We start from the raw sequence: 17,411 nt of genomic DNA, 5'->3' as shown, positions 1-17,411 counted from the left end.
TTATTATTTTTAGCTAGTTAGATTTAGTGAGTTATTCAACTGAAAACTTATTTTTGGTTTACTTGAAAAATTTCTTATCTATATAGAAATAACAAAACGGCCAATAATATTTGTAAGTTGAAAATGCAATTTTGCTAGAGATTTCAGTTCTACTTTTCAGAGACTCTCTAACATCAAGACGCCAACTTGGTTGGTGAAACGCGCGTCGATAAAAGTATTGCATTTCTGGTTATTGAAAGAGGTGCTTGTTGTATTTATTTATATATATATATATACACGGGCAAGCCCAATTCGGATATAAGTAGTACAGTGCTATGTAGTACTTGATACAATACAGTGGATTGAAAGTAAGTTATAACAATAATACAATTCCGAAGTAAGATGGTAAATAAATTATTAAAAAAAAATAAAATGTATAACAAAATGAACTAATATAATTCTTACAGGCAAGTAACACTAGACACAATACAACAACACAAGCAGAGAGTATTAGATGGTTAAGTAAAGAATATGGTTTTTAAAGCGGGATACTGATCTATTAAAGATTTGAAGGTTCTTTTGGATTTATTCTACGCCAGAGGTTCCAGTTTTGCCTTTTATCAACTGATATACATGCACTTTTTTCGAAAAAACTTGCTTGGAAATCCAATAACGCTAAGTTGTATATATCTGTCCTGTTTTGCCAAAGATTTAGTTTATTAGCATCCAACTGAAAATGGCATTCGCTATCTCAATAAATTTTCTTTGAAACGCGTTTCACTGCACTGTAGCTTCATCAGTTACTGGTACCTACTAGTAACACACGCAAAACAATTGATGGTATCGCATAACGTTTAGCCTTGGATCGACTTTTAACTTTAATGGACAACTTTCCTGTCCTGGTATTGCATTCGGATCAGTTTTTCATTAACCTCGTGTTGTGTTTGGGTTTTATTATTACTAACTTCTTATTTACTTTAGAACAGTGTTTCTCAAACTTTTCGAATTCACGGCTCCCTTATGTTTTTTGAAGGTTATCGCGGCGCCCCGAACGTAAAGACTACACTAGATATTTAATTAATAAAAGTAGGTAGGTGGCTGTCTGAACGGATTGCATTTTGCGATTACCGATATTATCATATTATCAGAGGATTTTCATTAATAGGTACCGACGTATTACCTTTACTCTCAGTTATCTATGTTGTAAAACGTTGTACCTTGAGACTCACCCGTGGCCCACGGCGCCCCAGTAAAGGTTCCACGGCGCCCCAGGGCGCCGCGGCACATACTTTGAGAAACACTGCTTTAGAAGCATCGTTATTCACATTCACAAGATAGATTCCCAAAAAAAATCATTTTCTATATTATTCCAACTAGGTAATTAATCAAAGGCTTAACTAGCGCACCCTTAGATACAGGCTGTGACCGCATATACTGCTCATACTGACAGCAAATGCATTAGGGTTTCAGACGCCTTGTGTCAGGCCCTGCACCTTGTCTCAGGAATCTCTATACTTATCACGCGACTGCGGTAGACTAAGGTGTTGAAGACACCATATTGGCATGCCTATTTGTCTCAGCCTATTTGTTTTAAATAATTCTACTGAAGTGATGATTTAAAAGTAGTTTAGTTTTACTGGGTGATTGTACAAAAAAACTATATTACGAGAAAATAGTGACACCAAAACTATTACTCGTGAGCAATGTATCACTAATCGCATCATTACATAAATACTTTAAATCCGATATACACCATTTATGTAATAGTATTAAATGTATGTTTTGGCCCTTTGCGTTATGAGTTCTAATTGCATATTCAGGTTATACTAGAGACAAAAAAGCCCCCGAGTAAACTATTTTTTTATTTCTGATACCTGGCTCAACCGAATCAACATACCACATATGTGATATCTGCGGCTTTTATATGGGCCTTTTGCTGAACGGGTTTCAACTTGGTGACAGTTGTGATTACCTCGTTCACTATCGAAAACTAAATCGAGTTCACCAGCTGCTCGAGCAGTTGCCCTAAAGAGAAGTGATCCGTACTCCTGACGACTTTACATCATCCATCTAGTACCATTATGTCATGTAGACACTCCAATCTCAAAAGTTCGTGACGTCTGTGTTGTCGGGGATAGTAAAACCGTAATACGGACGATTTTGGATGCAAACCCCTATGGAGGTACATTATTTTTCTGGTCTTTACGCCGAGTTGATACAGCTCCTCCCAAGTCCACTTCATTACTCCAAACGAGTAGAGTAAGATTGAAATGGCAAGCGTATTCGTTGCAGCAACTTTGTTCTCCCCCAACAGTTCCGAGGACCAAATCTGTGCTGATACTTAAGCGGAGATAGTTCTTCACTGCAGTTACCTCTTGTGAGTGTCGTTGTGGCGTTGTTCCACCCCGAGGTAAGTATACATGTCTCCGGCATCCAGATGGTGCAGAATGCTTCCATTTTCGAGCCGCACATCTTCACTGTAATCCCCGAATCGCCCTCATTTGAGATGAACCGTTGCATATTTGTCTATCCCGAATTTTATACCGACAGCATGCGTGTACTCTTCAACCATCCTTAAAGACTGATGGAGACTAGTTTCGCCGCTTTCCGAGGTTTTCACAGTTATACCCTGAGCGCAACGGGTAATGACAATTGTAAGATGTAGAAAATAAGCACACTAAGGGAATCGCTCTGAAATACTCTCTACCACTGAAACCACTCTGTTTGGACTCTAACCTGAGCAGATATTATGGTGAAGCGAGTCCACCAGAGTATCAGTTTTTCAAGGCATCTCACTATGTTGTCAGGCATCGCAAGGCATCTGAGTAAATGCAGGATGAGCTTTTGCGATGTTAATGAATCGAATAGGTTTTTTGTATTAAAGTGTATAATTTTTAAAATTCTTGCAAAGCGCTTTCGACTTTCTTCATCATCAGTGCTCACCTGAAAGTAAGTGATCTAGTTGAAAAGGGAATTTAGTGATAATTGAAGTTGTAAAATTTTTTAAGGTTACTTACTTGTCAGGCAACAGGAAGTAAGTAATCTCAAACAATTTTTCCAAATTTCTCAACCTCAAAAAATTTTACAACTTCAATTATTACTAAATTCCCTTTTCAACTAGATCACTTACTTTCAGGTGAGCACTGATGATGACGAAAGTCGAAAGCGCTTTGCAAGAATTTTAAAAATTATACACTTTAATACAAAAAACCTCTTCGATTCATTAATTCAAATAAGTGTATTCAGCTTTTCTAAATCTTTTTTTTGTGATGTTGTATCAAATGCCCTATGGTTTTATCGATCGAGGCCGTAGATAGGTTACGCTTATACTATATAGAGTCCTGCGTTTCACATCTATCGTTGAGCACGATCACTTTACATCCAGCGACTCCTCTCTTTAACCCCCTCAGTTCATATATCTGTTTGAACACTCGGTAAGCTGCAGTGAGTATTCGTGTGTATAAGATGCTCATAAACAACTTATAAAACGAATTTAAGCATGTTATCGGTCAGTAGTTCTTAGGAATCGACAAACTAATCCGTAATATTCTGTTCTCCATCCAGAATCCAAACAAGCCAATTCTTGTGGCTTCAGGGCGCTAATTATTATTATTGATTTCCTGTCGTCCAGTGACTCCCTTTGTTTCCGTCATTTCTATAACTTCCATTCATAGTTTTATAATTCAGATTTATTTGATTACAAACTTCATCCCTTTTGAATCTTTCAACTAAGTATGTTTTGAAATATTCCCTTTAGTCACCAACACCATAAAATGTTTCCTTTCTCGCCAGCCAGTGCCACCACTGTGTTTCGTTATCGTATCGTTGATAGGCGTGTGAGTGAGGTGGTGTTTGGAGTTTGCGTTTTATTGTTCAATGTTCATTGATAGTGACTTGTGATTCTTAAGGGGATTATTTATTATTTATAATGTGAAAAATGTGAGCTCAAATTGTCTATTCTTGTTGTTGTGGATCTTTTTGCCAGCAGCTTGAATAAATACCTATCGGGAACAACTCAAGGCCAACTCCGAACAAACTGAAACCGCTGTGTCGGGCAGTTTTTATGCGCGTATAACATAACCTATTCTCTTTTTTGTGACTTGTAAATTGGTTGTTTCTGTTATTTTTGTGTGCTTTTCATGTTTTACATGTTCTTTATAATATAATTACCGTGTGTTGAATATATGCTGCTTTAATCTGAATGCTAACGTTTTCCGAAAAATAACATTGGCGAAATCAAAGGGTCATTTTGGAAGATAGTCGAACGTCACCGCAAATTTACTTGTTGAAGCACCGACAACTACGATTGTTTATTATGGAGACTCTGAAATCTTTGACTGGGAATTCATTCCGCTGTGAGTTACATTTTTTCTGGTATAATCAGAATGTCTCGTTCATTGAATCGATTTTTCTTGTGCCTACACCTAATATGTTTCATTATATACTATAAATTATGCAACCATTTGTCAGGAATATATGTACGCATGTTATTTTTCAATAGTTTTTTTGTTAAAAATCAATGAGAGTAATACGAATGTAAAATATGGGAAAATATGCAGGGGAAGAAATTGAAAATAATAAATATTAATGAAAATTTGGAAACTCATCATAGTTACTTTTTCTCAATTCATACTAAATTGAAACAAGTATTACTCATGAAAAATGATAGGTAACTTGATAAATGAATGATACAACATTCCACTTGCGTGACTCACAGTCAAATCAAAAGTGGAATAAGGGTGCCAGCAGTATTCTACATAAGATAGATCCAAATTTGACAAGTTACTTTAATAAGAGACATGACATTTGGGTTTGTGAAAAAGTGCTTTTTGGAGAAATTAATCTGGAGTCAATATTCCAAACTCCCATGATTTACATACATCTGTCACATATGTAGATTTGTTAGTATGACAGAAAATACTCAAAAAATTGTCTTTAATATGGATTCATGGCCACACTGGACTGGAAGGTAATGAAGCTGCTGACTTTCTTGTGAGGGGCAGCGCTGCAAGTGGTTTCATCAGACAAGAACCTATCATTAGCATCACTTTAAGCTTTGCCAAACAAACATTGAATACCTGGAATGCAAGAAGGCATTTATACATTCTTCAAAGAATGTTACCAAACAATTGTTAGATTACAGCAGGAATGAACTGTTTTTCAACAGGCTCACTTCTGTTGTCTGAATCATATGAAGACACTTTCATTGTTAGAAGATTCGGCATGCTGTTTCTGGAAGATGATAAAACAGCCTGCTCCGCCACAGTCCAAATCAAGCTTTCAGTATTTGGCAGATTTTGCCTTCCCATATTTGTTTTTGGTTGGAACACATAAATGAAAGAATTAGAGGTATTCATTGAACAAATTCTCCTAAATACCTACTACTGATGAGTTGTTGAAACTGTGTTTTACCAAAATCATGGATGGAAAAAATATTTACAAATGATAATGAAATTAAATTGAAAAGGGTACATTTTTAGGAGAAATACATTAGAAGTAAAAAACCAAAACTATTCTTTTCCAAAAATATAAAATTATATTAATCTACCCGACATCAATCTCTCCAATAATCCTTTTACTTAAAATAACACGTTAGTGATAATTATAAATCTTGATCAAGAACTAGCACCAATTTATGAAATTCATAAATATAACATACACAAAGTTCATATCAAATTTACAAAATATATTTTTTATCGACTTTTCTGGGTATTTCCCCCTTCCATGGTCAGAAAAAAAATCAAAATTACAATGGAAAACATACAGATTAAAAAAGGAAAACTTTTTAGTTCACTCGGATTAGTTACTGAGTAAATTCGAAGTATTTTTCACAAATAAAATTTTCTATTCCCCAGTAACGTGTCATATTTAACAATTTTTGCCTTTCAAAAATAAAGAAACTTTTTGGAGGCTAAAATCTGCCCGTCTTTTCTTTGGCTTCCTTTATTTTCAAACATCCTGACAAATGTAAAATGAAATTTGAAATGCCAATGTAGTTGATTGACTTCTGAAATATTCAATGTAGTACAAGGTGTTCTCTGATATTAGTCTGTTACAAAAATTTTGCCACTAGCCATACCTTTCTTCATGATGGGTAGGAGAGTACAATCAATTTCTAAAGACCTACTTAAAATACACTTTTTCCCAGATATAAGAATATACTCTGATTCTTTGAGCTTCCATTTCTTAGACAGGGGTTAGCAATCAATATCATCTTATTCCTTTCAACTGAAACTTAGTATATGCAGAAGACATAATTATTCTTGAATTACCTAATTCTATAATCAATGGTTTCACTCTTCTCTCTTTAGTTGATCCTCATGTTTTCTTTGAAAGAACGTGAAATAATTCTCAACTTTAGCAATAGATTACTTTAGGTGTAATTATGAAAAACATTTCCCTTTGACAAGAACACCAAGATTGATTTTCACGTCTTTCATAATTCTGAGAACACTCTTATAAATCAGTTATGAATTATTCATTTGTAATTGATCGAATTTATTACATAAGAAATGAATTGGAGATTTGCTTAAAGTATTGGTTCTTGCTTTAGCTACAATAGAAGCTTGGTTAATTTTTGCTGGTCAAACGTGGTAAATAAAAAAATGAGGACATTTGATGGAGGTGGTTTATGAGTTTATTGATTGATAAATATATGTGAATGGTGCAAAAATAAGAATGCTGCTAGTTTAAGTATTCCCTATGTCACTTAAATAGAGTGAGAAAAGAAGTGGTGCTAAATGAGTTGCCTGAGGAGCACCATTAGTGGCAATAAAATTCGGTGAGATAAAGCCTCAATATACATATTAAGACAAATTAAGATCCGAAACAGTTCTGAAACTATATAAAACACAAACAAAGTAATTCTGGAGTGGTCTAAAGATTCTTTCATGAAAAACAGTATGTTGAAAATGGATGTGATATTGCAAAATATTTTAAATACCTAAAATATTTTACTACCGAAACGGTTAGTATTTCATCAACCTATTTCCTATTATAGGAACTATGACTTAGACTGATTTAACATCCGTGACATCAAACACAATGAAATACTTATAGCACTATTCAGTCATTAGAACCTAAATCAGCAATTGGTACGGATGATATTCCCACCTACTTTTTTAAAGCATATGCAGATATCCTACTAGCCTTATTACAAACTATACTCAGTAGATCCTTGAAGAACAATATGCTTCGGAACAGATTTAAGGTTGGTCAAATAACACCACTACACAAATCACAAATACTATCCTAAGGAATTAGGGACCTATTACAGTACTCGCAGCTCCTTCAAAAATGTTTGAAAAAATTGTATATAATAGGATTTGTCATTAGGTTGCTCCAGTACTTATCAGTGAACAACATGGCTTTATCAATGAGCGATCAACCATAACCAATTTTTGTATATTTAGTGATTATATTGATGAATCACAAATTGACACCATTATACTGATTAGCAAACACATTTGACTGTCAATCAAGTCTTGGTTATAAAGCTACATCCCTACTCTTTCACCACAAATACCTCTTTTTTTTTCAGGCGTATCTGTCTAATCGAGAATACTTCGTTCGATTCAATAAGATTATATCGAATAATAGAATTCAATAAGATTAACCCACTTCAGGAGTCCTGCAGAGTTCAATTTGCAGACCTCTTCTTTTTGTTATGTTCTACAAAGAATTTTCTGACTATATAATATATAAAAAATTAAAAATTCGTTCAAGCGCTGACAGCTTGAAAATAACCCTATTGAACAAAACCCTTGAAGAAACAGAACTTTGGTAAGATGAAATCGGTTTCTCCATGAACAATTTTTTGATAGAACTAATCAATGAAATTAAAGGCAGAATACTACATAACACTTAGTTTTATACTTAGAGCTTGCCATGAATTCAACCACAAAACATGTAAGGTGGTATTTAACTCATAAATTCGTTCCAAACTTGAATAGTCTTGTGTTGTATGATATCCTCAAAGACTATCCCGTAGTGACATGCTAAAAAAAGTACAAAAACTTTTTTTCAGGTCTTTACCTAAACACAAACAATAACCCTCAGAACTCGAAACTAGTGCAAGTTAAGGATTAACGAGGTTCTTACTTCAATATACGATTTCTAGCAATGAATAGAAGTAAACAAAAATGCAACAGGTGGCAAAATTCAAATGCAGATCTAGCCATGTTTGAATTGACCCAATCAGAGTTTGCTACTTTCCTTCAGTCAGAGTTTAGAGTGACTTACTACTCTCGTCCATTTCATACATAAATATTCTACACTTGGTTATTACTCTGCAAGATTTATCAGGAATATTTTGTCAATTGCTTACTCTTGTTTTCAGGGAGCTTGCCATGTGATGTCAATTCCAGTGTGCCAAATCGTAATTATCCATTTCTAGAAGAGGCCAAGAAAAATAATATAACCATGAAGCAAGACAAAAAGTATACGGCAAATGACATCGAATCATCCTTGGAAGCTCAAAGGTTACTCGATCATGACTCATTGGCCCAAAGTTATCAAGAACAACAGGAAATAAAGACTGGTCCTAGATTCACTTCAAAGGCTACATTGCAAATCTGTAAGTGGAGTTTCTGAACCCTATTATATTTTTCTGTCTAGTGTACTGAACCCATATGTCAAGAATGATTTTTTTTATACCATTACTCAACTTCCTCAATAATTAATTACGGAGTACCTCAAGACTCAGTATTGTGTCCTCTCTTATTTATAATGATGTTCAAAAAATAAGGTGAAAGTTCAAATTTAGAGGATTAAGTACATTCAATTAGCAATTTTTTCATTTTTTATGTTGGTACACTCGCCTTGAACCTATGTTCGCAGTTTAAGCTGTTTAGCATGTTTAGTTGCCTGGTGAGAGACATAAAAGTTAGAACTGTTTTGCGTGTTCAGAAATTTTCTGCTATGCATATAAATTGGTTCAAAGAGTGTAACAAATTTTATGTAAAGAAAGAATTAAGAGATCAAAAACACTTAAAATGTTGACAGTGGCATATGGTGATTGTACTTTGAGTCAGAAAAATGTTTACGAGTGGTATAAGATTTTCACAGAAGGTCTAGGAGATATGAAGAACGACGCTCACCCTGTACACCCCAGCACATCAACAACCGATGAAAATGTTGAGAAAGTGGAGAAAATTGTTGTGGAAAATCGTCGAATCACTATTAGAGAAGTTGCTGAGGATTTCAGCATGTCAGTTGACTCATGCCATTCAATTTTTTTTTAAATTTTGGGCGTGAAGCATTTAGCAGCAAAGTTTGTACCAAAAAGTGCATATCAGAACTGATTCAAGGATTGGGAAAAATGCTGGCATCAGTATTTTATATCTGAGGGTGACTACTCTGAAATCAAAAAGCATACACTCTTTATGGGAAATACATGACAAGAAAAGGGATTATGCAGTCAATGCTCACTTTCACAGATTCAGCACACGAATGTGTCAATTAATTAGACCAGGCAAATTTGGACTTCAAAAGTCAAAGAACAATTCAATCAATGTAAATCTGTATAACTCGCTACTTTGTTCTATCGAAGCGTTTTTTATTCTATGAAAGAATATTTGAGTCCTGTGCCTGCTTTCGTTTTTATTTGATACTGTTTTTATATTATTGTGTATTATATAAATTTCATTATCTGAATTGTCTTATAAAATACTGTTTTTTGTATACCATGTGACAAATTGGCGATGCCTTCAAAGAGAATGGTTCTGTAATAAGGTTACCTAACATTCCAACAGAAACATTTAGTTTTTGATGATGTTGGATGTGAATGTGGCATGCCTTGACAGGATTCAAAAGGTACATTCATCCGAGAAACGTGGTACAACAAGACTGGATTATGGGTGATAAAAAAGAAGTTAACGTTTGTAATAAAAATACAAACCATGTATAAATGAAAAACTTAATTGAAAAAATGTGACCTGCCTGGGATATGGACCTATCTTCCCTTTCTCTAGACAGGTTCATTTACCAACAAAACTGTCACCAAGTCAAATCAGTTTTTTCATATGTGACATATGTACCGTAAATCTAATATTTTGACAATCACATCAATAATAGGAGTTTACTTTATTTATCATGAATGATATGTAATATTCCAAGCAATCTTTCCAGCAAATCTCTAGAAATTTGGTTTCTTTTCTATTATAATAGATTTTGGTGTTAGAACCATGATGATTTATCACATTGTTACTCTTACAATGTGAACTTTGAAGAAAACAAAATATAGAAAAATAGCTTGTTTATATCAACCAAAATATAACAATATCCTAAGGTGAAAACAGGAAACCATATTGGGTGAAAAATGTCTTTCAAGATAAGGAAATCCATCAGTTTCTATTTGCTTTGGTTGTTTTTCACCTCAATACCAGTAACACACTGTGGGTTTATGTTGTCAGGATGTATTTAAAATTCAGTCCTGTAAAAGAACATCGCGAACTACAGTTTTACAATATTATGGAAGAAAAAAATTATGTTATATTAGACACAATCCTAAAAGGTATTGTATATAAATAATATTTTATTAAATAATTTGTCATAAGTTTTGGAGCCATCAAAGCATTCGAGAAATAATATTAGAAATATACCAGAAATGATATGAATATTAGAGGTTCGGACATTGTCTACAAACTTATTAACAGATTTGAAATCTAAGAGAAAGAAAAATTGAAAAAGAAAATGAAATTGGAAATATGAAAATACTATTACAGAAATATTTGAATGAAGGAATGAATACAGAAAAAAAATATTGTGTGTAATAGCTACAATTTCAAATTTGTTAACAGTTTATAAAGCATTGTAAGTTCGCATATCTAACAATCAACAAGAAACATTATTAACCACATTCAAAGAAACTATCAGTTATTGACACAAGATCATGATTATGCAGGTATCTTTCTGCACACAAAAACTGTTATATGTAAACTAACTTGGATTTAGTTACTGGATATAAAGAGCACACATTGGCATAAACTACTTTTCATAATTTCAAAGTCTAATTTATGCTTCAACTAACATATTTCAGTAATGATTTCTTTATAAAGTCATATAATAGAGAAAATATGAATTAGAATTATTTTAATTTTGCCAATTTTTTTTAAATTCAAATTGGAATATCAAAATGACCATTTGTTTGAGGTGTTACTTTCATTATTTATTATATTGAAATATATTGTGTTATTAATTTTTCTGTTATTGCAGCAATGTTGTGTTACTTTGTTCAAACATCTTGTACTCAAACTAACAAATTGCAATTTTATATCATGTTATATAAAAAATTTCCAGCAAAGATCTGTGGTTTATTACAAATCAAGAAAATGATTTTAATGTGGCTGCCAATTCACATCCATTACAAAAAATAAATCACTGATAAGAAACGTTTTTAAAGCAAGTAAAATTGACTGTGAGTTAGTCATTAAAAAGGACTTTGATACTCATTTAAGAAGGATCTGATATATCACCTGACCAAATATATTGAATTGAATGAATAAGTATGTTGATTAACATTTTCATGAAACGAATGATAAGCAATATAATAAAATTAAGATAACCCAAATTTACAAAAATGAACATTGCTGTTCATTTTTTGAGAGAGGTATTTAATTTCAAAAGTATTTATTAGAGGTGATTTTCTACCCAGTCATTTCAATTGTTGATCTTTATTTAATGATTGACGTTATTGAATACAAACTGAAGAAAGTAATTCCAACTAAAAAACTTTTTCTGTACACCGGAACCAAGTTTGAAAAGTATTTAGTGAGATTCGATGTAATTTACTTTTTTCAATATTTTTCTGGTTTTATTTTGTTTATAGAAATTTCCGTTTTGTCATCAAAAAAGTAAACTCCTTTGTGTATTCTATTTTATTTTTAAGATATTCCTTAGTTCCAAATGTTAAAAAAAAAATTGAATGAGATTCCTAGTTTTTTATATTCATCAGTTTTTCTTGACACAGAAATTATATTAAGTGTTTTATCATCATATGATTTTCAAATACACATTTCTCCTCAATTATAATATCTTAATGCCATAGAAGGTTCTTTTTACTACATGTTGGGACTGGTGATGCAATAATTATTATAATTATAATATTTCACAAAAAACTTCGACGGACTAATCACGAATGAGAGCTGGCATGTCTCCAACTTACAGGTTGTATAGATTTATCAATCTTTTGTGAAATGGGTATAATATATACAGAGTGGGCCATCCAAGATTTATCATTTTTTAATAATTTTTTCAAACCTATAAAAAATGAAATTATGAGTGAATGTGATTGAAATTCAAATTTTTAGAGTTCTGGTAGCTTCATGTGTTGAATGTCGCCTACTGAAAATAGTTAACAACCATCAGACGAAGCCTTGAATATGGGATGAATGTTCAAGTAAAGGTTCTAATTAATAAGTACTACCAGGCACACTCTGTAGAAGTTATTTACATTTGATAGTATAAAATATTTCGTTCACTATGAACTCGCCTCCACTACACAGGGTTCCCACCAAATTTTCATATTTTCCATGCAGATACATTTTTGTATGGAAAGCCGTTTTACTTTTTATTGTCACAAATATTCATTCTTCAATTTATTCAACTAACAATTTATTTTTTGAATTTAATTGATTCATGCATTTGTTCGATACATTAAAAACAATTGTTTGCAAAATTTGTTCTTTTTTAAATGACACTTGATTTAAAATGTTACATGAATTAATTTGTTTGATGAAAAGTGGCGAACAGTTATAATATAGATTCATTGTTTGAAATTTTTGGAAGTAAATGTTTGTCATATATACTTTTTTGTAACTATCGAATTATTTACTACAATTTCTGTGAAACATGAATAAAATTGTTTGTTGATAATTATAGTTACATGAATTAAATCGATTGTTGATAATTTTAATTCGGCGCTAGCGTTGAGCGGATTCTTGCAGAAGCTGAATTTTTAAATCTGGCAACATGATAGTCTAGTGATAGTAACACAATATTCTGTCCGACCGCAGCGCCAAATAAAATTATCAACAATCAATTTAATTCATGTATCACCTAAAAGCAACAATCAAAACAATTCATCTTTACAAAATACCACCACGCCGTTTTACTTTTTATTATTATTCCTTTGAAATGAGCTGGATTATTTTGTTTGTTGAATTTCAGTGATACATGAATTAAATTGTTTGTTGATAATTTTTATTCGGCGCTGCGGTCGAACGGATTATTACCGTACTATGTCCAATGACATACATATTATATGCAGTTATGTAGTTCTTCAAAAATACGCCCGACGTTAGCCCGAATAAAAATTATCAACAAACAATTTAATTTATGTATCAGTGAAATTCAACAAACACAATAATTCAATTCTTTTCGAAGGAATATCAATAAAAAGTAAAACGGCGTGGCACGCCGTTTTACTTTCTATTAGTGTTTTGTAAAAATGAATTGTTTTGATTGTTGCATTTAGGTGATACATGAATTAAATTGATTGTTGATAATTTTTATTCGGCGCCACGGTTGAACGGCGTTTTGTCGTACTATAAATGAACTAGCATGTTGCCATATGTAACACTTGAAGTTCTTGATAAATCCGCTCGATACCAGCGCCGAATTAAAATTATCAACAATCGTTTTAAATGTATCTTTCAAATACAAAAAACTGTTTAAATCATCAAAAAAATTTAATTCTTTGTCAGAAATTAGCTTTTTAAAAAGATTGATGAAATGAAATGATACTTGCTTGAGACTGTTTTGCACAAAAGTTGTAACCAAATTTTAAATTGAATGCATTAAAGTGAATGTTGGAAATATTCAATACTTTTAATAAAATTGAAATATAACAATCTTTATTATTCATAGAAAAATATTTAGGATGGAAAGTTAATTTGCTATATTTTCAGACAAACGAAAGTCTATTTTTATTACCAACAATGTTTCATGGGAAAACTTTGACAGTCATTCAAATATATTCATTGAAATTTTATTCCCAAACTTACTTTCAGAAAGTGAATTTAAAGTTTCATTATAATTCAACAGTCATATAAATAACTAACATTTAATTCAAAGGTCAAAATTATATGCGGAATTGAAACGTTTGTTGAATTTGCTTGAATAATACATTCCATTGACTGTTGAATAAAAATGTTTGCTGAGTTGAACTATATGTATATAGATTATTTTTCAGCATAATATATAGTAAATTGGCAGTTAATTGGCGTTTCATTTTCCAATACTCTGAAACAATATTTTTCTTCGGAATCAATAAAAGCTTCAAGTTATTTCATTAGTCTTTTTTATTTAAGTAACAATTTTATTCATGTAACATTTTAAATCAAGTGTCATTTAAAATAGAACAAATTTTGCGAACAATCGTTTTTAATGTTTCCAGCAAATGCATGAATCAATTAAATTCAAACAAATAAATTGTTAGGTGAATAAATTGAGGAATGAATATTTGTGACAATAAAAAGTAAAACGGCGTTCCATATTTTTGTTTCCAAGGCAGTAGATAGGTGAAAAAACAAATAACTCAACAATGACATTAGAAATATCAGTCTAAAACTCTTAACATACACTTGCTATTTAAAGTTTCAACAAAATCTCCCATAAAAATGTGTCCCAGCCATCTGACATTTGACTACAAAAAAAAAATCAATTCTGATAAAGCCAAAAACAACTAAAACATAACCAAATATATATAAAAAGCAATATGACAAAAATGGTATTTCACCATAGTTTCAAAAAGATGTGAGTGCTGTTAGTTAAAATCACCTATCATTATTTTCATGAATATTTGTAGTTTCTATAAGTACTAAGGTCGATTAAAAAAGTTTAAATGGCGATATAATAAAATTTACAGAAACACTACCTACTTATTGCACCCATATACAACAGTGAAAATTGTTAGAATTTACATTGAAAGCAAATGGATTCATCAATTATAAAGCCGTCCATTTCTGAAGTCATGATAAATAACACAACACAACAAAAAAATATTTTTTGAATGTTTCCTACACTAAATTAGTCAATTTCTACTAATTTTGGAGTGATAAAAACGAAAATAACAATGAAAAATTTTTATTAGCTCTGGTTTTTGAGATAGACAGTACTCAATCTTAAAGAGTAGTTATACTATACGTGAAAAGTGAAAGTACATAAAACAATATTGTTATGTTTCTTTTAGAATATTTTAAGAACAAAATTAATAAAAAAAAACATTATTCTTAGTGTTTTGACAAATAAAAGAAGTTTGTACCACCAAATTTCAATTAAGTCCATCCGATTCATTGTAAGATCGCTGTCGTTTAGCTTGTCTTTTATAAAACACTTCTGGAGCATCCCTACACACAGACCAGCAGTAGTCTGCAAGCATTGCTTCATTCCAACAGCCCTGATATCTCTGTTCCATTAAGGCAATGTCTTGATGAAATCTTTCTCCATGTTCGTCACTCACAGCTCCACAGTTTTGGGGGAAGAAATTAAGATGAGAGTGAAGAAAATTAATTTTTAAGGACATGTTGCATACAAGTTGGTGGTAAGCTTGAAGAAGCTCTTTAACCAATGCTGTGAAGTTATCATCTTTTTTGTTACCTAAAAACCCATGTACAACCCCCTTAAAGGCTTCCCAGGCTCTTTTTTCATTTCCTGTTAAAATCATGTCAAAAGCAGGATCATTTACGATTTCACGGATTTGAGGCCCAATAAAGATGCCTTCCTTGACTTTAGCATCACTCAACCTGGGAAACTTTGCTCTCAAGTACTTAAAAGCTTGTCCTTCCTGGTCCATGGCCTTCACAAAGTTTTTCATTAGTCCCAACTTAATATGTAATGGGGGAAGGAGAACATCCTTAGGATCTACAAGAGGCTCGTAAACTACATTTTCTCATTAAGGTTTAGGTCTCGTGTAGGCCAGTTCATTTTTTTATAGTGAGATTTTCTATCCCGACTGTCCCACAGACACAAAAAACAACAGTACTTGGTGAACCCTAATTGCATTCCTAGGAGTATAGCAATGACTTTCAGATCACCACAGATGTGCCACTTGTGTTGTTCATATTTGATTGATTGGAGAAGTGTTTTCATATTTATATACGTTTTCTTCATGTGAACTGCATGACCTATAGGAATAGAGGGTAGCTGATTTCCATTATGCAGAAGTACAGCTTTTAAGCTTAGTTTTGAAGAGTCTATAAACAGTCTCCATTCAGATGGAGTGTGATCCAAATTCAAGCAGTCCATCAAACCATTAACATCAGAACAAACTAGGAGGTTTTCTTTTTTCTCAAAAAAAGGAAGCAAATCTTTTTGACGCTGTCTGTAATGAGATATTTTCACATCATGTTTTAGAAGATTCCACTGTTGTAGTCTTGACCCTAACAGCTCAGCCTTTTCCTTAGACAAGCGAAGATCTCTTATAAGGTCACTCAACTCTGCTTGACTAATTCTGTGCGGATCACTAGACCTATCGCTTACCTCAAAATCAGGGTCATAGGATGTAGAAGGATGGGTTGCTCCTTCTAAACAGTGTTCATCACCTTCTCTAAAATTTCATAGTTTTGGGGTGGAGAAGGGACTGGCAAATTGTCTGAGTGTGGTACAGGCCGAAGAGCAGATGGGAGATTAGGGTATTTAACCGTTCCTCTTTTCTTCATAGATAAACCTTGCTCAATGGGAGGAGTTAAGCAGAAATAACAGTCATGATTGGTAGGCTCACGCCAAACCATAGGTACTGCAAAAGCCATTGCCCGGTTTTTATTTTTCAGCCACTCTCGCAATATGACGGAACAAGAATTACAACATATATGAGGAGCCCATGATTTATCTTTGTCCCCAACTTTCACACCAAAATAATGTTCATAGGCTGTCTTAACGATAGGTGTCATTTTACGTTTCTGAGCCTTAAATGTTATTTCACCACATATATAGCAAAAGCTATCGACAGAATTCACACACTTTCGAGGCATTTCAGATCAGCACTTAAATTAATTTAAAAATCAACTTCACACGATAATTTCAATAGCAACCACGTGCGTACAATTGACAAACTCACATAGGTTATGTTTACTACTTAAGAACAGCTGATGAGAGGGGTGTTATGTAAACAAACATGTGTACCAACTGTTGGTGATGAAATATTTCATTTGTTGAAAACTCAATATACATATATATATAATATAATGATACTATATCTTGAAAACAAGAGCTAATATATAATTTTTATGGTCACTTTCGGTTTTAACACGTGGAAATACATTAAAATCATCTAATTTCAACCCCGAAACAAAAACTTTGTTGTGTTGTGTAATCTCTCAAATGTAAACATTTGCAAATATTAAATATGTTATAATTGTAAGCAATATACGATTTCGAAAAGACTTACTGACGATTTTTTGACCATCATCAATCCAATGATACTGAAGTGGTGT

General features: G+C 32.5%; 1 protein-coding gene across 2 annotated transcripts in view; it reads left to right on the top strand.

Moving 5' to 3' along the window:
- Positions 1–17,411, top strand: part of LOC111512246 (uncharacterized) — a 134,023-nt gene that overhangs the window by 75,491 nt on the left and 41,121 nt on the right. The window contains exons 1-2 of one of the 2 annotated variants that reach the window (XM_074185599.1): positions 3,925–4,334; positions 8,318–8,554. In XM_074185599.1, coding sequence (XP_074041700.1) covers positions 4,295–4,334; positions 8,318–8,554 — 277 coding nt within the window. In that variant the 5' untranslated portion in view covers positions 3,925–4,294. Of the gene's footprint in view, positions 1–3,924; positions 4,335–8,317; positions 8,555–17,411 lie in introns of those variants that run through there. The other variant, XM_074185598.1, reaches the window with a different exon arrangement.

Source organism: Leptinotarsa decemlineata, unplaced genomic scaffold (assembly GCF_025532065.1).
Source record: "Leptinotarsa decemlineata unplaced genomic scaffold, Ldec_3_MD MMD2_tig00078346_RagTag_RagTag, whole genome shotgun sequence".
NCBI lineage: Eukaryota > Metazoa > Arthropoda > Insecta > Coleoptera > Chrysomelidae > Leptinotarsa > Leptinotarsa decemlineata.
Note: the sequence above shows the minus strand (reverse complement) of the source record. Positions and strands in the feature narration are given on the sequence as shown.